Source organism: Hemitrygon akajei, chromosome 18 (assembly GCF_048418815.1).
Source record: "Hemitrygon akajei chromosome 18, sHemAka1.3, whole genome shotgun sequence".
In the NCBI taxonomy this organism is placed as follows: domain Eukaryota; kingdom Metazoa; phylum Chordata; class Chondrichthyes; order Myliobatiformes; family Dasyatidae; genus Hemitrygon; species Hemitrygon akajei.
In genome coordinates this window covers 70,848,136-70,872,532 of record NC_133141.1, presented here as the reverse complement: position 1 = coordinate 70,872,532, position 24,397 = coordinate 70,848,136, and the positions used below count along the sequence as shown (strand labels likewise).

Below are 24,397 nucleotides of genomic sequence, written 5' to 3'. Positions count from 1 at the left end.
GTGTAGTAACAAAAACAGTCAAAAGAAAATGAGTCACATCCGACACTTGCTGTAACCCAGGGGTTCCCAACCTTTTTCATGCCAAGGACCCCGACCATAAACTGAGGGGTCCGTGGCCCCTAGGTTGGGAACCCTTGCTGTAACCTATCAATTACTTTCCATACATTCTTGGAATAAAATGATAGCATTAGACAAAAATAATGAGGAAGCTACACAGAAGATTGCAGCGGTTGGGCTAAATGGTTTGAAATTTGAAGAATATTTTGTTTTGATAATGGAAGAGAAAAGAAGTCTGGTCAGTACATCTACAGTTAGCATCCGAACTCCGAAACAGCAAAATACAATATGTAAATTGCTTCACTGGAATTTGTAAGACACTGTTTCATGCCAATCTCCGCCTTGCTGATTTCTGAAGGGAAGTGGGAGAAAAACCCCCATCCCCAAAATGTCTACAATAATCTGATCATTCTGAGGTTTGGTGATGAAACACGCGTTTCTGCACTCAACCTCAGTGACTGTGGCTACTGCCTATTGTGCTTCGATTAGCCTGGAAATACTGCTTGTGGTTTTAATGTACAAACATTTGAAACATTTCTTGTCTTATTTTGAAATGAGTTGTTACTCATTTCAATCCCGATCGATTATTTCTTCCTTTTGAAAGCAAATGACCAAGAACTGTTAAAGAATTATGTCAAATATTTGCATTTTTATATCTCAGGCAGTTATTTCTAGGCTAATGGAAAAAAAACGCTGGCAGGATAAAACTTAGCCTGCTATCCTAATTAGAAAGCATGCCACTTTTATGGCAATAGTATACTTAAAAAAAAACTGAAAAAATATTTAATTGTGTAGCTCTTAAATGTTATGGTTCAAAATGAATTTTTTCATTTAAAATTCTGTAAACAACAGCTAAGGAAAATGGAAAGAATTGTAACTTGACCTTGAAGGGTTTATTTTTTTCCTCAGCCCTCTGCCATGACTTGCAGATATACTCAGAGTTGTTATGAACTCCTGCACAAGGCCTGATGCAACTGGGCCCACCTACGTGAAGTAGGACATGAAGATCTTATTATGAAACTTTCAGTTTTAAGTACCTCATCATATATCTTGATGCCCACATGCCTGGACTACGTAAACATGTGATAAGGACAAGGGGATGATCTGTGCTTTATCTTTAATACAATTTCGCATTGCAACAATAGACTTCAGAGTAGTTTTGGTAACTTTGCTAAATCTAAACAACACAATTAATGATCCTGAAACATTTTTTTCCCCTAAAGTATTCTGCAGAAATGCAGATGATTGCAAATTCATTCTATTTTCTTCTGCTGCCCCACCTGGTTCCTTCCCCAGCTCTAGAACCAGTTGCAAAATGCTTCATAACTTGGCCTCTCAGATTGTGGACAAACGAGGTCTGTGGCTGAGCATGACCCTGGTCCTGTAGTCATAGTTTATGTAAAGTCACATCATCAATCGAGCGACGCATGCAAACACTACACTAGAAGAATTGCATTTTCATTTGTTCTTTGTTCCACAAATTCAATAAAGCATTAATGGTTTAAAATTGTTTATAAACGTCTTTTTAAATATTAGCTCAATTGGTAGGAATAGGTTGCTTTGCCAATTATATATTTTTAAATATACTTCTGGTAATTCAATTTCAATTAACAAAGCTGCAGTTTAAGCATCATCATGGATTAATTAATCACATCCATGGCTGCCATGTAAAAAGTAATTTAAGATCTCAGAAAAGCAATATTAGGTTTAAATATTACAGAGGAGGGACTTTAGGGTTCACAATTCAATGAAGCATTCAAATATATTAATTTCATCTCTTTCATGATACCCAAGCACTTTTTCATTTACAGCCTGTGATCACCTCCTAGTTCCCCTTATTCACGTCTCCTCTGTCCCTCAACATACCCCCCCACAAAAAAATGACACTTCTTAAAATAGAGTACAAAACCTGTTTAGATGCAGCAGCTTGACAGCTGAGTTTTCAGTTCTTACACCTACAATCAAATCAATATGACAAAGAAACACACACAATGTTGGAATTAAACATCTAGGTGGGCTGCTAAAAGACAGATTAATGCTGTAGGGATAAGCCCTTAATCAGAATTCAGTCCTGATGAACCACTTACACCCTGGCTTCTTTTTCCTCTCTACAATGATTGATTGCCCCATCCTGTGGCTCCAGAATTTTCATTTGACCTTTTGCATAGTAAGAATGAGAAAGAATAAGTACATTTATTTTTTATCTTTCGTGACCAACTGTGAAGCACTTTGGAACGTCCTAATGAGTGACTTTTGAAGCCTTGGAGGACACATGGTAGCCACATGTGTGCAGCAAGCACCCACCAACAATGAGATAAGAAACTCAGATAATTTATTTTAGATCTATCAAGTCTGCTCTGCCATTCTATCATGCCTAATTTATTATCCCTCTCAACTGCATTCTCTTGCTTCTCCCCGAAACTGCTGACACCCTTCCTAATCAAGAACCTATCAACATCCGCTTTAAATATACCCACTGACTTGGCCTCCACAGCTACATGTGGCAATGAATACCACCCTCTTGCTAAAGAAATTGCTCCTCATACTTGTTCTAAAGCAGGGGATCCCAACCTTTTGTTTTAATAAATAGAATTGACTCCTACTATTAACTGTGGACCCTAGGTTGGGAACCCCGATCTAAAGGGATGTCCTTTTATTCTGAGGCTGTGCTCTCTGGTCCTAGATTCCCCACTATAGGGAATATTTCAGGTACTGCATGAGATGCCAATATTGGCCATGATATCAGGAAAAATACTCCTGCTTTTATTCATTCATGGCTGTGGGTGCTTTTTTTTTTAAACAACTGGGACAGACACTCAAAACATGGCTGGTGTGACACTGTAGCTATGACCATCTGTAGTGGATCAGGTTAACACTCGACAGTCTCATTTCTGCAACATGACTTGAGCCCACAATAATATAACTTGGGCATGAATCACAAAATGCTGGAGGAACTCAGCAGGCCAGGTAGCATCTATGGAAAAAGACTTTTCCATAGATGCTGTCTGGCCTGCTGTGTTCCTCCAGAATTCTGTGTGTGTTGCTTGGATTTCCAGCACCTGCAGATTTTCTCATTTGTCACTTGGGCAAGAGTGCTACTCAGACACATTTATAATTGTAATGTGGAGTCGGGGAGGGAGAGATACACGAAAATACGAAGAGATAAGTGTACCCATCTCACCCCCCAGCCAGATTATGGGGCTATACCACACATTGATAGGCTCATTATAGAAGTTAATGATCCAAAATCAGTTCAGAATTGTCAGCTTTCAAATACAGACATCTAAACAGGTTGCATTTTTGAATTTTCATACATTGCAAATCTGACTAAACATGAAATCATGAATCACTACTGCACAAGTTGCTCAATTAAGCTGAAAGAATCTTACCACATCACCAATGTAATTGTGTAGCATTCGAATCACTGATGCTCCTTTGCTATAAGAAATTGCATCAAATATTTCATCCACTTCTGCTGGATGTCCTACTGCAACCTTTAAAAGAAATATATTTCACTTTTAATTAAATTTTGTTTAAAAGGCAAAAAAAAGTTGGATAGCCCCTGTCCTTCTTAAACAAAGAAATAATGTGAGACATTCTCCGGTCCTCTGGGAGTTGGCTATGACTGAGGAGCAAACAAAGATTTGTCAAGGACTCACTGATCTCCTCACTTGTGCCCCTCAATAACTTGGGATGGATCCCATTAGGTCCTGAGGGTTTATCCACCTTAAATGTTCTTCGACAGACCCAATGCCACTCCCTGACATCAACAAATGCTTCTCTGATCTCACCATCTTCCAAATCCTACTTGATGAATATCAATGCAAAATATTTATTTAGTATCCTTCTTTATCCTTGAGTGGTCCAACACTCTTCCTAGCTATCTTTTTGTTTTCAAATGTATGTATAAAGCACCTTGGGATTTTCCTTAATTCTACTCACCAAGGACATTTCACAGACACTTTAGCATTCCTGATTCTTTGGTTAATTTGTTTTCTGGCTTCATATTCATCAAGGCCTTCAGTTAGCTCCTGAAACCTGCCACAAATGGGAATAGCCAGAAACCTGCAGAATCGTAATGTGCTGGTACCACTTCTCTTCATTTTAGTAAAAATGTGGATGATTTGATGCACGGCAAAAATTTAAAATCTGCAGATGACATTAAGTTTGTAGGTGCAGGTAAAAGCAAGGATGGTAATAGACTCAAGATGATTTCTATAGGTTGTCAAAATGGGCAAATAAGAGGCAGATGGAACTTAATGCAGAGCATGTAGTAGTTGTTAAGGGCAATATAGTCAGTTGTAAAGTGCGGAAACAGAAGTGATCAAGTGGACGTACACAAATCTTTGAAAATGTTAGAATGCATCATCACCTATGGTTGTTAGCAATGGATATGGTATTTTGAAGTTCATAAATTGAGGCACAGAATACAAAAGCAAACGTAGGATATGGAACAGTACAGCACAGTGCAGGCTCTTCAGCCCTCAATGTGTTGACCTTTTAACATACTCCAAGATCAATCTTACCCTTTCTTCCTACAAAGCCCTCCATTTTCCTTTCATCCATGTGCCTATCTACAAGTCTCTTAAATGTCCTTAATGCATCTGCCTCTACCACCACCCCTGGCAGTGAGTACCATGCAACAACCACTCTGTAAAAAGAAAAAAAACTATCTGACATTCCCCCTATACGTTGCTCCAATCACCTTAAAATTATGCACTGCTGCCCTGTGAAAAAAAAAGGTGCTGGCTGTCCACTATCAATGCCTCTTAACTTGTACACCTCTATCAAATCACCTCTCATCCTCTTTGCTCCAAATAGAAATACCCTAGCTCAGTCAACCTTTCCACACAAGGCATACTCTCTTATCTAGGCAGCATCTTGGTAAAATCTCCTCCACACACTCTGAAGCTTCAATATCCTTTCTATTACATGACCAGAACTAAACACAATATTCCAAGTGTGGTCTAACCAGGGTTTTATAGATCTGCAACGCTCTTGAACTCAATCTCCTGACTAACAAATGCCAACACACCATACACCTTCTTAACTACCCTTTCAACTTTAGGAATCTATGGACCCCCTCTGTTCCTTCACAGTGCTAAGAATCCTCCACATATGTATACCTCTATCAAGTCACTTTTCATCCTCCTCCACTCCAAAGAAAAAGCCCTAGCTCGCTCAGCCTATCCTTATAGGACATGTTCTCTAATCCAGGCAGCATCCTGGTGAATCTTCTCTGCACCATCTAAAGCTTCCACATCCTTTCTATAATGAGACTACTAGAACTTAACACAATACTCCAAGTGAGGTCTAGCCAAAGTTTTATAAAGCAGCAACATTACCCTATGATTAATGAAGGCCAACAACTCATATGCCTTCTTAAACACCGTGTTAACTTGTGTGGCAACTTCGAGAGAATCAACAGACATGGACCTCAAGACAACTCTTGTTCCTCCACAACACTGCTAAGAATGCTACTATTAACCTTATACTCTGCCTTTAAGTTCAATCTTCCAAAGTGTATCACTTCACTTTCCATCACATCAATGTCCCTTTGTAACCTATAGCAACCTTCTACACTACCTACAATACCATCAACCTTCATGTCATCTGTAGTTAGTACTCTGCAATGAAGTCAGATTATGTTCAATCTTTATAAAATACTGGCCGTGATACAACTGAAGTTTTGCTAATCACAAAAGATTCAGCAGATGCTGGAAATCTAGAACAGCCCACACAAAATGCTGGGGGATCTCAGCAAGTCAGGCAACATCTATGGAGAGGAATAAACCGTCGATGTTTCGGCCTGAGACTTTTCATAATTTATTTATTTATTGAGGTATAGTGTAGAATAGGCCTGTCCGGCCCTTATAACCAAACAGCAACTCCTGATTTAACTTTAGCCTAATGACGGCTACATTTACAATGACCAATTAAGCCTACCACATGCACGCCTTTAGACTTTGGGAGGAAAATGGAGTGTCTGGAGGAAAGCCTCGTGGTCACAGGGAGAACGTACAAACTCTTTACATGCAGTGGTGGGAATTGTCACTGGTACCGCAAAGCATTGTGCAAACCATGACGCTACCATGCCACCTGAGTGTAGCAGAGATCACAGAGGGGTCTTGGCCTGAAACATCAGCATTCATTCAACTTTTACAGTTGCATTCCAAATTCTTTGGTATTTATTTATGTTTTGTAAACTACACAATTTCACGAGAAATGTTGCAGCAACAATTCTTTTAAGACTATGCTTTTACTGAGTAGCTCATGGAGGGTATAGGGGGCTCTGGATAGAGGTAGTATCCTTGATGTCTGGCATGCTGCTCCCTACCAGACAGGGTGGACAGGCATCACTGGTCTTCATCCATCTCCTAAATCTCTCACATGTTGACTCCAAACACCATACCCTGGTAAACTGCTTCAGCTGGCGGGCTAAACCATGTGGGGGGGGGGGGGGTGGTGGTGGTGTTAACACGATACCACTGGGCGAATGACTTTCATGATGAAGTCACTGGCCAGGGCGGAAAGGTTCTCAGATGAACTATAATGGCCGTGTGTTCACAACCAAGGTGAGCCACCCAGTTGGAGGAAATTGGCTGTGGTCAAACCTGGAGAGGGATGGGCTCCGCCAGGTTTCAGATGCCCAAGACAGGCCGCATGATGAGCAATCACCAGAAAGCTTGTCATGACAGCACCCCGACTACTCCACCAGGAGTTAAGGGCGCAAGAAGCAGCAGCTTATAGAGGTAACTGATGTATTTTGTTAAAGTACAGATTACATTAACTGCATTATTTGTCGATGCAATATGGTCTTACATGAAACAAAATCAGGGTAAATTGACTTGAGTAAAGTTAGTGTGCTTTGTTGATTCAGTCCTGCACCATGACTTGCTTGAGGAGTGCCAATAGGATCTCTACATATCTGCATGAATGCAAAGAAAAAATATGCAATTTCTTAAAAACCTTTCCATTTGTTGAAGCAATATCCCAGAAATGGTGGTGACCAGGTGAACATCCCCCAAGCTCATCATTTAATCTCTGTATGCTGATGCATTCAAAATTCAAAGTAAATTTATTATCAAGGTACATATATGCTGGTTCCTTAAGGTTGTTTTAACCGGGGGTGGTAATGGGCATAAGCTCCCACAACCTATTAAATGGCGTGCATCTCAAAGCGCCTCTAAAAACCAAGTTAAGCTCCTGGAGCAAACACGAGGAAATCTGCAGATGCTGGAAATTCAAACAACACACACAAAATGCTGGTGGAACACAGCATCTATAGGGAGAAGCGCTGTCGACGTTTCAGGCCAAGACCCTTCGTACTGACAAAGGGTCTCGGCCCGAAACATCGACAGCGCTTCTCCCTATAGATGCTGCCTGGCCTGCTGTATTCCACCAGCATTTTGTGTGTGTTGTTTAAGCTCCTGGACTTAGCTACTAAACCTGGCGGAACAGTTCCTACTGACATGAGATGGGACAAAGGTGGGTTACTGGCCCCTTAGAACTAGTCTCTTCGGGCAGATGGGGCTCATTAGTCATGGTTAGCAGCATGAGAAGGAAAATCCAGGAGAAGGAAAATTCTGATCTCAAATCTCCACAGCCTTGCGACTGTACCCACTCACAGGGAAGGCTTTGGGAGTAAACTCAGAGGGAAAAAATCTGGAGTTGGAGTCCCCAAGGCAGTCCTATGTTGAGTTCAATGCTGACAGGCAACTCCTGCGACACTGCTGGTACCAAGTTATCGATCTTTGCCGCTCCTTTAGATTCATCAGCTGTGTAGAGAAAGTGAGCGTGCTGCACGGGCAACAGCTTGTTCTCCGCATTGTACTGCCCTGGCTTGCATATCTAGACAGCTAAGAAGCAATATCCATGGTTGACTCTGATCTACGGAGGCCTCAGAGAGAGACATATATGTTACCATATACTACCTTGAGATTCAATTTTTTGCAGGCAGTTACAGGAAAAAAATTGAACTTATGAAAAACTATACATAAAAACAACTAACAACCAATATGCAAAAGACAAATCACACAATTAAAAAAAACTGAGAACATTAAAAAAAACTGAGAGTCCCTGAAAGTGAGTCTATAGGTTGTATTATCAGTTCAGAGTTCAACCCCACCGACAGGGATGATCTGACAGGCAAAGTTTAATGATAGCTTCAGTCCAGTGCTGACTCATTAGCGATCACCCATTTCCAAAGATTCAGATGGTGCTTTGGCAGAATATTGAAACCCATTATAAACTGGCTGCTTTTGCCTTTAAATTCCCTGGTCTTCAGGCTGTGAGGCAGCTAATTATTATTTCAGCAAAGGTACTAATTTTGCTGTCATAAGTGATTGGTGCAGAAAAAATGTAATCATGCCAGGAAAACAATCTCTCAAATTCAATTCCTTGTCACAAGGATTCATGTCAAAATTAAACTAATTACATTGACATTACACAGCAGGAAGCATTATCAGACTACACACAAAATTCTGGAGGAACTCAGATCAGTCAGCATCTATGGAAGGGAATAAAGAATAGACATTCCAGGCTGAGACCCTTCATTAGGACTCATCTGTGGAAAGGAATAATGAGTTGACGTTTCCGGCTGAGATCTCTCATCAGGACTGATTCAAGGGTTGCGGCCCAAAACCTCAACTCTTTATTCTTTTCCATAGATGCGGCCTGACCTGCTGAGTTCCTCCAGCATCTGCAGAATCTCTTGTGTTTATGAGCATTATTAGATGGCTTCTTTAGTTGAAGACTCCTTTGCATAATTTTTGGAAGTTTGCCTTGAAGTGTAGCTGAAAAAAAATAGCTGATCAGGTTTATCTCACTGAATATGAGATGCACATTTTTGGGACATCAAAACATTACAATTCCTGGCCCAAGGACATTGTATCAGGTTCTTACATTCAACTGCTATGAATGGACTTTTACAGGACAGGAAGGTGCTAACTAAGTAGGATATATAAGCTAGGGTGCCCAAGCCCTTTGCACAGTACTGTATTTATCAACATGGAGCGAAGTGCAGGTCTGTAAATCAGTGAGAGCAAAGGATGCTGGGAATGGCAAGGGGTGGAGTGCCACTGAATGTATGAGGAACAGGTGACAGAGGAGTGCCGGGGGCAGGTCAGACACATCCAGCCCTGAGACACCGGGCAAGGACATTTGATTCCATACAATTGGTTTATTAATCATTACAGAGGGGTTGTTTTTACACCCTCCCCTCTCCCTTCCCCAACCATGATTTCCTTCTCCCTGCTCCCTTCCCACTCTCAGTCCACAATAGAGACCCATATTAAATCAGGTTTATCATCAAGAAATTTGGTTTTTTTGTGGCAGCAGTACAGTGCAATACATAAGATTACCACAGTACTGTGCAAAAGCCTTAGGGACCCAAGTTATATATACGTGCCTAAGACCTTTGCGCAGTATTTACTGCCTGCTACGTAACTGGTGCTTAGGGTAGCAATGAAAGTCCTCTATCTCTGCCTGTATTGAAGGATTCTTCATTGCTGTTTCCATAACAATCAGTTTTTGACCAGTCAGGGTTGTCAGCCCTGAGCTGAACCTGCAGGACCAGTGGAGCACTTGTCTTACCTCTACCCTTTGACCTGTTGACCCTACCAAGAGCCAAAGCACAAGGCCTTGACTCCAGCCAACACAGTTCTCCAGGTCATTGAGGCACGCAAGCCTCCAATCCCTATGACAAGGTTGTAGTCTTCTAGGAGGTTTGCACAGTACTGTAATCTCAATAATTCTGCAGACTGAACAGATTGTGCTCACTATCTGGGTTTACAGATGATCAGTTACACAATATAGGGATATTCATGCCCATTGAACTCAAGACAAAAAAATTACAGCAAAAATTAGCATGAAATTAACATAGAAAAGTAATTTCTGATGTTATGTTGAAGTTTAATATCTCTATTTTTCCCTTTCAGGGTTTTTTTCTTGAAGACCCTGACCTGGAGTTACACACTGACTTCAGTTCTTTGCGGAAATGGGATCTCACGACTGGCTGTTATTCAATATGCCAAGGACGTGTCCTAGAACATTGGCTCATCTTTGGAGTTTCGGGATTTCCTGGCTCTGGAGGTGGGCGGACTTGAGGTTGGTGCCTCTGCAGGAGATTGGTATGTCGTAGGAGTCAAAAAATCTCTGGCTGTGTGCCCAAAGACCCGAATTCTTTGGGCACAGAGCTCAGAAAAAGCAATGCAACAGACTTTTAACATCGTAACTTAGCGAGTTGTTATTATATCTTCCCTCTCGCTGAGAAATGAAGTCACCTCTTTTTCCCCTTATTAGGGGGAGAGAGCCTGTGGTATGTTGAATATTGGGTGAACGAGTTGTCTTCGGGGTACTGCAAGTCCGTGTCTTCATTGATGCGTTGCTGCAGGTTTGAGTGCTCGGTGGGGGGGGGGTTGCAGATGCCTTTTGTTGGTGGGGAGGGGGGATTGTTGCTTTGCTGCTGCTTATGCGTGGGAGGGATGAGCTGGGGGAGGGCTTTGGGATGTAGTATTTCAGGATGTATATTGTATACATTTCTCAGACATTAAATGTGCCTTTGAAGTTGTATGAACAATATATGCCTAATTTGGCATATTGCGTATAGTTCTGGTCACCTACCTAGAGAAACAATATCAGTTAGATAGAAAGAATACAGAAAAATAAAATCTCCCTCAAAGACATCGCCGGGACTCGAGGAGCTGATTTATAGGGAAAGTCTGAATAGGTTAGGATTTTATTCCCCAGAGAATTGGTGAATGATAGGAGATTTGATTCTACTTCCTATTCTGACATCAATCAATTACTGCCACGATGAGGCCACACTCAGGTTGGAAGAGCAACACCTCATATTCCATCTGGGTAGTCTCCAACTTGATGGCATGAGCATCGATTTCTTGAACTTCCCATAAATGACTCCCCCTACACCATTTCCCATTCCCCTTTCTCACCGTATCTCCTTAACTGCCCATCACCTCCATCTTGTGCTCCTCCCTCTTCCCTTTCTTCTATGGCCTTCGGTCCTCTCCTGTCAGATTCCCCCTTCAGTCCATTATCTCTTTCACCAGTCGATTTCCCAGCTCTTTACTTCACCCCTCCTCCTCTCCCAGTTTCACCTATCACCTACTATCTTGTTCTTCTTCCTCCCCTTCCCCCCACCTTCTTACTCTGACTTCCCATCTCTTTTTTCCAGTCTTGATGAAGGGTCTTGGCCCGAAATGTCAAATGTTTACTCTTTTTCATAGATGCTGCCTGGCCCGCTGAGTTCCCCCAACATTTTGTGTGTAATACTTTGATTTCCAGCATCTGCAGATTTTTTCTTGCTTGTGGCTAGAATTAGAGGTCTTTAGTTAAGGGTGAAAGGAAAAATGTTGAAAGGGGAACTTCTTCACTCAGAGGGTGGGTGGTGACATAGTTGACATAGGGCAAATAATATTGTTCATTTGACAAACTTTAAACCTGGTTTAGGCTTAGTGTGGGGTACAACACCACAGCATTGCTGCATCTCCACAAAACCTACAAAGAAAAGCAACCTTACCTCAATTGGATGACTGCTGTCAAGAGCATCAAGTTCTAGTGCTCGTGTGTAGTCAGCAGAGACAAACTGGGTCCAGATATCATATTCTGGGAAGCAGTGATCCACACACAAATACTCGATCCAGGAGGCAAAGCCTTCATTCAACCACAGATGTGTCCACCACTCCTGCAATCACAGATATTGAAACTGAATGCATTGCTTCTACATTTGAAGAACAATGTTAAATCAACTTTCCAAGGGCACAATTACAGCCAGAGATTTTAGTAGGTTTTGCATTGCTTTAGCTTGAGTTTGCTCCCAAGATGTGTTTTTAAAAAAAAAGCTTGGAATCTTGAAGAATATTTCTGAAGATTACTGAAAAATTCTCCTACTCTCAAAACATAGAAAACATATCTGTCAGAAGCAGCAGCTTGGAACTACTATCTAAGTCTACATGCTGTTCGCTCCTGTTGGCAAATTCACAGCCCATAAAAGAGATCTTGCTTGTTGTGCTTGATATATTGCATGAACAAGAGTTTCAGACCTATAGTGGTTGACCTGAGGTACTTAGAACAAAATCTGGTAAGTCAATATTTATTGGCCATGTCACACACATTCATTTTATACCATATGCAGTGCATTTGTGGATTTCCCAGTGGTGGTTTGGCAGGATGCTGCACAGTGAATTTGGGCCATATTTCCTTTCATCGCTTTGACACAATTACTAGACTAGTAAAGAGCAAAACTTACTCATTAAGCATAGACAATAGTGATTCTTCATTTGAACACATTGTTGTGATCACCATTTTGCAATCATTGATGTACTCTCACATCATTTACTCAAAGACATGCTCATATTTATGTATATTTTATTCCATATCCATACGTTAACCTCAACTTTATTCCTAAGCAATTCTTTCTTTATAATTGTAGAATGCTGTCGTTTGTTGCTTAACAAGCTAGCACACATTAACACATCACTGATGTTCTTCATTTTTCATTATTTGAAATGAGGCACAAATACATAACATTTTTGGAACATTGAATGCTAATTTAGTTAGGACAGCAGAGCACTGCAGTGGCTGGTATCGTTGCTGCACAGCTCCAGGGATGTGTTGGCTTGATCCTGACTTGGCCTAGCTATGTGGAGTTTCCACTTTTTCCTCATAACCCTATTGATTTTCTTTGAGTTAATGGTTGAAGCGAAGTAGCTGTTCTTGAAACTGCGGAAGTCCCACACCAGCAAGTTCAAAAACAGTTACTTCCCTTCCACCATATGGTTCTTGAATCCACTTGCACAAACCTAACTGTTGTGTCAAAATAGCAACATTCTTACCTCTTTGCACTACAAAGTGATTACTTTTTTTTTGGTTGCTCTAATTGTGTTCATGTAAAGATAGTGTATTACTGAATACTGCCCATCTCATGCTCTGTGCCTGTGATGCTGCTGCAATTAAGTTTTTATGGCACTGGTAGACATGTATTTGTACATATGACAACATACTTGTTTTTTGTCTTGGAGAGAAATGCTTAGTTTCTGGATATATTCAAAACTGACACCAATAAGACTAGAAGTATAGAAGTTTTTCCAGTGTCTGTAAAGACTAATGATTGAACATGAAATCCTAATTTAAATGGGTCTGCAGAGCATTGCAGAAGTGGGCATTGCTGCTGGAAAGCTTCAGGGATGACTTGGGCCTTACTCTGTGATGGTATTTATTTATTCATTTATTGAGATACAGCGCAGAATAGGCCCTTCTGGCTCTTCGAGCTGCTCCACCCAACAACCCATAATTTAACCCTAGCCTAATCATGAAGACGACTTACAATGACAATTAACTGGGAAGTCTTTTGGACTGTGGGAGGAAGCCGAAGCACCCGGAGAAAACCCACACAGTCATGGGGAGAACATATACAAACCCCTTAGACACAGGTGAGAACTGAACACGTCACCCCCTCTCCCTCCATACCTCTACCAACTTCCTGTGTGATCCTGTTTAATCCCACATGGCAAACTGAGTACTGCAAATTGCTTTTCAGCCAAGTTTGTGGTCATGTGAAAGATATTAGATTGTGTGGCCACAGGGGAATGGGACAAGAGATCGATAAAGGATTTGCTCTGGATTGGACTTTATGGGTTCTTCTCAAGTTAGATCTCAAAGGATTAAATGAACAAATACAATGTTGCACATCTGAAGTGATGATGGCACTAAATGGCAATTCCTTTGCTTATATCTTCAGAAACAGCTCTATTTCCATCCTTAATGTCTATTTTTCCCCTTCAGGGTTCTTTTGAAGACCATGACCTGGAGTTGCAAGCTGACTGCGGTTCTTTGTGGGAATGGGACCCACTCTCGGGGTTTCACAACTGGGCATTGCTCAGCATGCCAAGGACTCGGCCTAAGAGTTCGGCTTGACTTTGGAGGTCTTGGATCTAGGGGATCTGAAGTTGGGCAGATCGAGGGTCGGTGTCACGGCAGGAGTCCATGTGTCGTCGGGGGAGTCGGAATATCTACAGTTGTGTACCTGAGATCTTTGGGCACAGAGCTTGAAAAAAGCAACATAACGGACTTTTAACATCGTAAACCAGCGAGTTGTTTATTATGTCTCCCCACTCGCTGGGAAAATGGGGGCACCTCCTTCTCCCTCATTAGGGAGAGAACGCACCTGTGATATGTCGCATACCGGGTGAAATGCGAAGTCTTTGGGGTAACTGCAAGTCTGTGTGTTTGCTAATGCTTTGCTCACACCTGAGTGCTTGGTGGCATGTGCCGATGCTATTTTTTATGCCAGTGGGTGGAGGGGGATTGTTGCTCGCTGCCGCTTACACACGGAAGGGAGAAAAGCTGGGGAGGGGGTGCTTTGGGGTTCTAACATTTAACTGTCATTCATTCTTTGGGACACTCCTCTGTTTTTGTGAATGGTTGCAAAGAAAAAAAATTTCAGGATGCATGTTGTATACATTTCTCTGATATTAAATGTACTTTTGAAACCGTTGAAATTAAGTGATCCAAAAATAATCCCACCTGTTATTGAATTGGCATGTATGAATTGCCAATACTGCCAATATTGCAGAATCTACTTGTTTGCCTGTAAGTGTTGAAGCCTGGCAGCCCTCATATCTTGGCTCTACATCAAGTAAAGTAGCTTCATGAAATTCCATGACTCAACTACAACACAAATCCAATTTCAGGAATTAATAACTGAAAACTGGAGTATTTTGAGCACCTTATCTAAGAAAAGAAGTGCTGGAATGGCAAACAATGCAGGAGAGGTTCACAAGGATCCCAGGAATGAAAGAGTTAACATATTAAAAATCCTAGTTTTCAAGTATAATTGAGCACCAATATCTTTCAAAGTGCCAAGTTCCAATACATAGCAAAGTAAACTACAGAATTTACTAAAGCATGAATATTTTTTCTAAAATTGTGATAGCTTGTTTTGAGATAGCAATTGAATGTTGCCAGCAAGCTTCATTCCAACCTCCAGGGTTCATCATTGGGTCTTTCTCACATCGGCTACGGCCAGAGTGCCTGCCCCTTGGGGGGAGTGAGGTGAGCTTTCTTGCCAGCACATGTAGTGCATCAAAACATGCACAGATGATGTTCAACCTGTCAGGATCGACAGGTGACTTTTCAATATTTTGTATCACTGTTGTTTCACGTATTTATTCAACTGCTTGTTTTAGTATAAGTGTCAGTAACATAATACCGTTTTACATAAACTTGCAACTCGCACTTTGTGGCGACCTGTCAATCTTCAGGCCGTGTCACTCAGGGGCTTGTGCTATTATTTTGTAACTGAATGTGCTGGATCGTAACTATATATGCCGTGTGTGACTATATCCACTGTGTTTTATACATTGGCCACAGAGGAACAATGTTTCATTTAGACCATAATACATAGGAGCAGAATTAAGCCATTCAGTCCATCAAGTCTGCTCTACTATTTCATTACGGCAGATCCAGTTCCTTCTCAAACCTAATCTCCTGCCATTTCCCCGTATCCCTTCACACCTTGACTGATTTAGAATCCATCAACCTCCGCCTGAAATACAGCTAATGACCTGGCCTTCACAGCCGCCTGTGTCAACGAATTCCACAGATTCACCACCCTCTGGCTAAAGAAATTCCTCTCCTCTCTAAATGAGTGCCCTGCTATTCTGAGGCTGTGCCCTCTGGACCCATTATAGGAAACATGCTCTCCACATTCATTATCTAGACCTTTCAATATTTCAATGAGATCCCACCTCACTGCTCTGAACTCCAGCAAGTAAAGGCCCTCAATTGCACCTCGGATGATACACCTTTCAATCCTGGAATTATTCCTGTGAACATCCTCTGAACCCTCTCCAACATCCTTTCTTAAACAAGGGGTCCAAAAGTGCTCACAATACTCTAAGTGAGGCCTTATAAAGTCTCAGAATAACATCCTTGCTTATATAATCTAGTCCTCTTGAAATTAATGTTACCATTACATTCGTCTTCCTCACCATCGACTCAACTTGCAAACAAACATTTAGGGAATCCTGCACGAGGACTCCCATGTCCCTTTGCATTTTGGATTTTTGAATTTTATTCCCAGTTTAGAAAATAGTCTATGCTTTTATTCCTTCTTCCAAAGTGCATGACTATATACTTCCTGACACTGTATTGCATTTGCAACATCCACTCATATTCCTTCGTCTATCCTGCATGTTATTTCAAAGAATTCCAACAGATTTGTCAGGCAAGATTTTCCCTTGAGGAAGCCATGATGACTTTGGCCTATTTCATCATGTGCCTCCAAGTACCCCAAAACAATCAACTCCAACATCTTCCTGAACTGGGCTACAATTTCCATTCTTTTGCCTCTACTCCCTTCTTGAAGAGTGGGATGACTTTTACACATTTCCAGTCCTCTGGAACCATTCCAGAACCTAGTGATTCTTGAAAGATCATTACTCCACAATCTCTTCAGCTACCTCCTTCAGAACACTGGGGAGTGTAGTTCATCTGTTCCAGGTGATGTGTCTACCTTATGACCTAGCCGTCTCCCAAGCATCACCTCTCTAGTAATAGCAACTGAACTCACTTCTGTCCTCTGACACACTCAAACTTCCAAAATACTACTAGTGTCCTCCACAGTGAAGACTGATGCAAAATAGAATCAATATGGAGCAGATGTTTCCTACGGTGGAAAGTCTAGAACCAGAGGACAGCCTCAAAAGAAGTGTGTCCTTTCAGAAGGGAGCGAGCAGGAATTTCTTTAATCATCTGTGGAATTCGTTGCCACAGGCAGCTGTGTTGGCCAAGTCTTCAAATATTTAAGGCAGAAGCTGCTAGATTCTTGATTGGTCAAGGCATGAACGGATACTGGGAGAAGGCAGGAGATTGGGGTTGAGAGGGTTTATAAGTACCGTAGATTCCGGATTTTAAGCCGCTACTTTTTTCCCACATTTTGAACAGCTTTGAACTTTGCGGCCAATAATCCAGAGCGGCTAATGCAAGGTTTTTTTCATGCCGCCTCGTAAACATTTTGCCTCGTAACAGTAGACCAATAAAATTGATGAGTAGTTCACAGAGGTCCAATGAAATTGTACGATAAATCAAGCGCACTTTCACAATTAAATTATTGTAAATCAGTCATTTGTACTCACCCTCATCAACATGGAAAACACTCGAAGCATTGTGCTACCTACCCTCTTAGTTTAAACTATATTTGTTTTCTGTACTACATCGCGGGATGCTATGACGACACACCTGGTTTCGCGGCGTCTTGTGGGAAAATGCCGTTTGCGATGAAACGGAAAGGAGGGGGTCGAGCGGCGGAGCGGCTTTGGATCTGAGCGAACTCTGCTTTTAAATGCCGTTTGCGATGAAACGGAAAGGAGGGGGGGGAGCGGCGGAGCGGCTTTGGATCCGAGCGAAATCTGCTTTTAAATGCCGTTTGCGATGAAACGGAAAGGAGGGGGGGAGCGGCATTACGCGAGCGGCTTTGGATCCGAGCGAACTCTGCTTTTAAGTTAAAGGTATCAATAACTTTTCCTGGTAGGCTGCAGTATATATATTTTTTACCAGTCGTTAGGAGATATTGGAATGTTGTTCAGTAAAGAAGTATACGCAACGTATATTTAAAAGTAGCCGCGTACGGGCACGGTTCGAAAAAAAGCATTTGCAATATGTATTTGTTTTTGTTACCATATGGATTTAATTAAAAGTTAAAAAAATCCTCACGTGTAATATCTTTCTGTGTAAATATCTCATATTACAACGTGGGACACCTGCGGCCTAAAATCCGGTGCGGCCTTTACATTTAAAAAAATGATTTTATTTCTAAAATTAGTGCCAGCGGCTAAAAATCAGGTGCGCTCTGTAGTCCGGAATCTACGGTAATAAACAATTTACTATAAATAAACAATTTATAAGTAATAAAGTATGAGCAATAATGGATCAGCCATGATAAAACAGCGGAGCAGACTCGATTGTCCAAATGGCCTAATTCTGCTCCTACATCTTATGGTGTTAAAACACTTATTCAGTTTGTCCACCATTTCCATATCCCCCATTACTATCTCTCCAGCAGTCCAATACAGTGGTATGCAAAAGAAAGTTTGGGCACCCCGGTCAAAATTTCTGTTATTATTAATAGTTAAGTGAGTAGAAGATGAACTGATCTCCAAAAGTCAAAGTTAAAGATGAAACATTCTCTTCAACATTTTAAGCAAGATTAGTGTATTATTTTTGTTTTGTATAACTTTAGAGTGAAAAAAGAAGCACCATGCAAATGTTTGGACACCACAAGAGATTTGAGCTCTCAGATAACTTTTACCAAGGTCTCAGACCTTAATTAGCTTGTTAGGGCTATGGCTTGTTCAAAGTCATCGTTAGGAAAGGCCAGGTGATGCAGATTTCAAAGCTTTATAAATACCCTGACTCCTCAAACCTTGTCCCAACAATCAGCAGCCATGGGCTCCTCTAAGCAGCTGCCTAGCACTCTGAAAATTAAAATAAATGATGCCCACAAAGCAGGAAACGGCTCTAAGAAGATAGCAAAACGTTTTCAGGTAGCCGTTTCCTCAGTTCATAAAGTAATTAAGAAATAGCAGTTACCAGGAACGGTGGGGGTCAAGTTGAGGTCTGGAAGACCAAGAAACCTTTCTGAGAGAACTGCTCATAGGATTGCTAGAAAGGCAAATCAAAACACCCGTTTGACTGCAAAAGACCTTCAGGAAGGTTTAGCAGACTCTGGAGTGGTGGTGCACTGTTCCACTGTGCAGCGACACCCGCACAAATATGACCTTCATGGAAGAGTCACCAAAAGAAAATTTTTCCTGCATCCTTACTGCAAAATTCAGCATCAGAAGTTTGCAAAGGAACACCTAAACAAGCCTGATGCTTTTTGGAAACAAGTCCTGTGTGTGGACTGAAGTTAAAATAGAACTTTTTGGCCGTAATGAGCAAAGGTATGCTTGAGAAAAAAGGGTGCAGAATTTCATGAAAAGAACACCTCTCCAACTGTTAAGCATGGGGGTGGATCAATCATGCTTCGGGTTTGTGTTGCAGCCAGTGGCACGGGGAACATTTCACTGGTAGAGGGAAAAATGAATTCAATTAAATACCAGCAAATTCTGGAAGCAAACATCACATCATCTGTAAAAAAGCTGAAGATGAAAAGAGGATGACTTCTACATCAGGATAATGATACTAAACACACCTCAAAATCCACAATGGACTACCTCAAGAGGCACAAGCTGAAGGTTTTGCCATGGTCCTCACAGTCCCCCGACTTAAACATAATCGAAAATCTGTGGATAGACCTCAAAAGAGCAGTGCATGCAAGACGGCCCAAGAATCTCATAGAACTAGAAGCTTTTTACAAGGAAGAATGGGCAAAAATCCCCCAAACAAGAATTGAAAGACTCTTAGCTGGCTACAAAAAGCGTTTACAAGCTGTGATACTTGCCAAAGGGGGTGTTACTAAGTACTGACCATGTAGGGTGCCCAAACTTTTGCTTCGGGCTCTTTTCCTTTTTTTGTTATTTTGAAACTGTAAAAGATGGAAATAAAACAGTAATCTTGCTTAAAATATTAAAGAAATATGTCATCGTTAACTTTATGCCTTTTGGAAATCAGGTAATCTTTTACTCACTTAACTATTCACAGTAACAGAAATTTTGACCAGGGTGTCCAAACTTTTGCATGCCACTGTATCTACTCTTGCTTTTTACTTTGTATATCTTAAAAAAAAACTTATGGCATACTCTTTGATATTGTTGGTTTTTATCCTTTCATGTTGGCTTAGACTTCCCTGGTTAGCTACAGTTGTGTCATCATCCCTTTAGAATACTAGTTCAATTTTGGGATTTATCTATCCCAGAAATTCCAGCCATTGCGGCTCTGCCAGTGTTCTTTTCCGTGCCTCTAATTCCCTTGACTCTGCTGTAATACTGATACATCTGACCTTTGCTTCTCCCTCTCAAATTGCAGGGTGATTTGAATCATATTTTGATCACCGTTTCCTCAGGGTTCCTTGACCTTAAGCTACCTCATCAAATCAAGCTCATTAAACAAAACCCAATCCAGAAGCCAGAATAGCTGATACTCCTAGTGGGCTCAACCAGAAGCTGCTCTAAAAAGCCATCTTGTAGGCATTCTGCAAAATCTCTCTTGGGATCCAGCACCAATCTGATTTTCTTAATCTACCTGTATATTGAAATCCCCCATGACTATCCTAACATTATCCTTATGACATGTCTTTTCTATCTGCCATTGTAATTAGTACCCACATCCTGGCTACTGTATATAACTCCCAGCAGGGTCTTTTTACCCTTATGGTTTCTTAATTCTACCCACAAGGATTCAATACCTTATGACCCTATGTCACTTCTTTCTAAGGATTTGGTTTCATTTTTTAACTACATAGCCACTTCAACACCTGTGCCTACCTGGCTATCCTTTTGATTCGATGTGTACCCTTTAATGTTAAGCCCCCAACTATAATCTTTCAGTCTTGACTCAGTAATGTACACAATGTCATATCTGCCAGTCTCTAACAATGCTGCTAGATAATCTACTTTATTCCGTAATCTTTGCCCTCACTTTATATCCTGTTGCAGTACAGCAGTATCCTTGTCATAATGTGCTTTCCCCCAGCAATTTTCGTTTCATCGGTAAATTTGGAAACTTCTCATACTGTTGCTTTCTTCAGGTTATGAACTGATCCCTGTGGTGTTTCTTCCTAGCCCAAAAATAGCTTGATGAAGGGTATCAGCCTTAAATGTTGACTGTTTCCTCATCTCTGCAGGTGCTGCCTGATTTGCTGAGTTCCTCCAGCACCTGCAGACTCTCTTGCTTACTTATCCCAAATCTGCTTCCTAATTAAATGCCTTTTGGAAATCTAAACACACTATGCTCACACGTCCCTGGACATCCTCAAAGAACTTGAGCAAATGTCCAACATGATTTTCATAAAACCATGCTGACTAGCTTTCTTAAGTGAAGAGTTTTCCTCTTTGATAATTGACACTAGCATTTTGCATGGTAGTGTTGTGGTTAACATTACATACAGCACCAGTGATTGTAAGGAGCTTACAACTCAAACCAATTCCACATCACTATCACCTGCCAACTTATACTCCTGCCCTTCCCTCGCTTTCCTTTCCAGTCCCAATGAAGGGTCTCGGTCCAAAGTCCTGTTGTCCTGCCTCACCAAGGACCGATTACTTCTCCAAATAGATTCTTTCTTTCACCTATTCCCTCTCAGCTTCTTACTTCATCCCCCCTACCCCATCACTTATTGCCTCCCAGCTTGCTCTATTCCCCCACCTTCTTATTCTGGCATTTACCCACTTTCTTTCTTGGGCCAACGAGGAGTATCGGCCCATAACATCGACTGTTTGTTTCCCTCCACAGATACTGGCTGACTTGAGTTCTTCCAACATTGCGCGAGTTCCACATCACTATCCACTGCCTTTATATCACAGCTCTGGTACCTTCCTTATTTAACAATTGCAGCAACTTTCTTTCCTCTCTGATCTGTGGTTTTGGAACAAGCATATAACCTGAATGGGGTATACGGGGTATCCAGGATGGGTAGCACCCCGGTGAAGAGGTTCATTGTGCCTATTCTGGGACAGCTCACACCTTGGTCCCCACCGGACACTCAGCTCTCACCTGTGGCTCCAAGTAGCTGTTTGCATGTGACAGTGGTCACACTATGCTTCAACAGGTGGGCCTCACACCCCAGTGAGATAGGGACGTGCCTGTCCTAGCATGCAAGTCAGCTCCAGCGAACTGGGCAGATGAGATCTGGAGTGAGATCCAACGGCCAGGAAGGTAGTTCTGCAACGCTCCATGGAGAGCGAGGGGCATGACAAGGCACAGAAGACATCGTGGTCATCCACTGCAACCAAGGAAGATCCCAGTTGTGATGCTTGTTCGTACCAGTGGATCAGACTTGAGGTTGAGAGAGCAGAACTGCCCCAGTTGAACGGCTTTTCCACTTTAAAAACTCCCACACAGGTTTCCTATCGTTGTTGGACATGATGGACAAGTACCATAACTTGTATAGTAAGTACTGGCCATTCTGCAACTACTTTCCAGTAATAACCATAACATTATACCAGTATGCTGCTACTTGTGCAATCAAGGATCTATATGGAAGGGCAAGGCCATGGCCATAATTTGCATGAAAAATTATGAAGTATACTCAATCTGCCTCCCATTGTTGGTAATTGAATGTACATCAGATGCCTTCCTTTATTGGTGCAGGAATAATTAGAACAGGTAATGAAGAACACTGCAAGTTTGGTTCATTAGCAAGATCAGTGGTGGGGGGGGGAAGAGGAGGAGAGAGAAGAGTGTGTATTCTCTGTACTGGACACTTTTTGTTAGAGAGAGCAGTGGCACGGCGGGCAAGCTGGATCGAGGCTGCCCCTCCCCCATCAGTGCTGCTCTCTAGGAGGGATTAATTCATTTATGGCTGCTCTAGTGCAAGATGAGGAACCATTGTGTACTTGTGTACATGGCTCCAGGGCAACATTCCATGCACCGTCAATCTTCAGGCCATGCCACTTGGACTTGTGCTAAATTAAAATTTTGACATAGCTGACTGAATGTACTATCATAACTATATGTGCTACGCGCAACTGTGTGCATTGCCGTTTATACCTTGGCCCTGAAGTAATTCAGTTTCTTTTAACTGTATAGATGTGTATGGTTGAATGACTATTAAATTTCTATTTGTACTTAGCCAGCTTTAAAAATAGAGGGACTTAACTATACTTTGCAAATTTGGACAAGAGCAGGAGAAGCAAAGTTAGCTTTAAGTGCCAGTTTTTCACCAGGCTGAGCATGCAATTATAAAATTTCAAATGACACTTTATTAAAAAAAAAATCAGAATGCAGGCAACAATGAGTTAATTATTGTCCTGCGAACTTAACACTGGTTAATGGAGAGTTCGTAGAAAGTGAGTCAGTATTTACAACTTAAAAGAATCTGATTGATTTGTTTTAGGCAAGTCACCTTAATTTAAATTTATTGAGAGATACAGCATGGTAACAGGCCCTTCCCGACCCAGTGACCCCATACCACACAACTACACCCATATGACCAATTAACCCACAAGTCTTTGGAATGAGAGAGGAAACCCACATGGTCACAAGGAGAATGTACAAACTCCTGAGAGACAGCAGAATTAAACCCAGCTCGATGACGCTGAAAGAGCATTATGTTAACCACTACACAATTGTGCTGTCCTGTCTTGACTAACCTACACAATTTTTCTTCTCTGGATGAGTTCACTCAAATAGAATAGATGTTGCCCACATGGAATTTCTGAAGACATTCGGGAACGTTCCACATAACAGATTATTAGCAGACATGAAGTCACAGAACGTCTACTACTTAACCCTCTCTCTCCTGCTGTAAATCAGACTTGACTCCCATTATGCTGACCCCTTTACCTCTGAATTCCCTCTAAGGTTCATTGAGGAAGCAGAATTATTCCATCTAGCATAAAGTGACAGTGAATTGTGTTGTGCTCACTGTTTGGAAAGTGGGTAACATTCCATATATTTTTAACATGGAACATTACAGAACAGGCCCTTTGGCCTATGATGTTGTGCTGGCCTTTTAACCTACTCTTATGATCAATCTAACCCTTGCCTCACACATAGCCCTCCATTTTTCTTTCACCCATGTGCCTAAGTTTATAAATGCCCCCAATATATCAGCCCCTACTACCTCCCCTGGCCAGGCATTCCATACACCCTCCACTCTGGGTAAACAATGTCCCTCTGACATCAGCACCCCTCCATACATTCTTCCAATCACCTTAAAATTGCTTTTTTGTATTAGTCACTTCAGCCCCACCCCGGGGGGGGGGGGGGGGGGGTGGGAGGGAGGAGAAGAGAGAAGAGTCGAGTCTCTGGCTATCCATTTGATCTCTGCCTCTTATCATATACAAGAAAACACACTGATGCGATTTGTATTTTTATATCTATAATACAACTGATACATCTGAAAGTCATTTATTCCTATAGTATAGTAATACTGCATCCAAACATTCAGATGTACTACACATCTGAAAACAAAATTACTAGAATTTAAAAAAAATTTCTCCTTCTGCCCCAACAGCTTCCATGTTGCAAAGTGATCCTGGCCTTTCCCAAGCCTGTGATCCTGTAAATCATCCAAGCTCTCAAACAATCACCAATTCCCAGAAGAGACTTCCCTAAACTCTTAGTGAACGTCCTACACTCTGCTTCATTTTAAAAGAGTATATGATTACTTCACCTAGTCACATATTATCTGATAGGTACTTCATAGTTTGAATCCAGG

At 41.5% G+C, this 24,397-nt stretch overlaps 1 protein-coding gene across 3 annotated transcripts in view; it reads right to left on the bottom strand.

Moving 5' to 3' along the window:
* Positions 1-24,397, bottom strand: part of npepps (aminopeptidase puromycin sensitive) — a 240,975-nt gene that overhangs the window by 125,659 nt on the left and 90,919 nt on the right. For all 3 annotated transcript variants that reach the window (XR_012102075.1, XM_073071797.1, XM_073071798.1), the window contains exons 10-11: positions 11,597-11,761; positions 3,447-3,551 (exon numbers count right to left, since the gene is read on the bottom strand). Coding sequence is in view for 2 of the 3 variants with exons in the window: in XM_073071797.1 (XP_072927898.1) it covers positions 3,447-3,551; positions 11,597-11,761 (270 nt within the window). In the remaining variant the exon portion in view is untranslated. The remainder of the gene's footprint in view (positions 1-3,446; positions 3,552-11,596; positions 11,762-24,397) is intronic.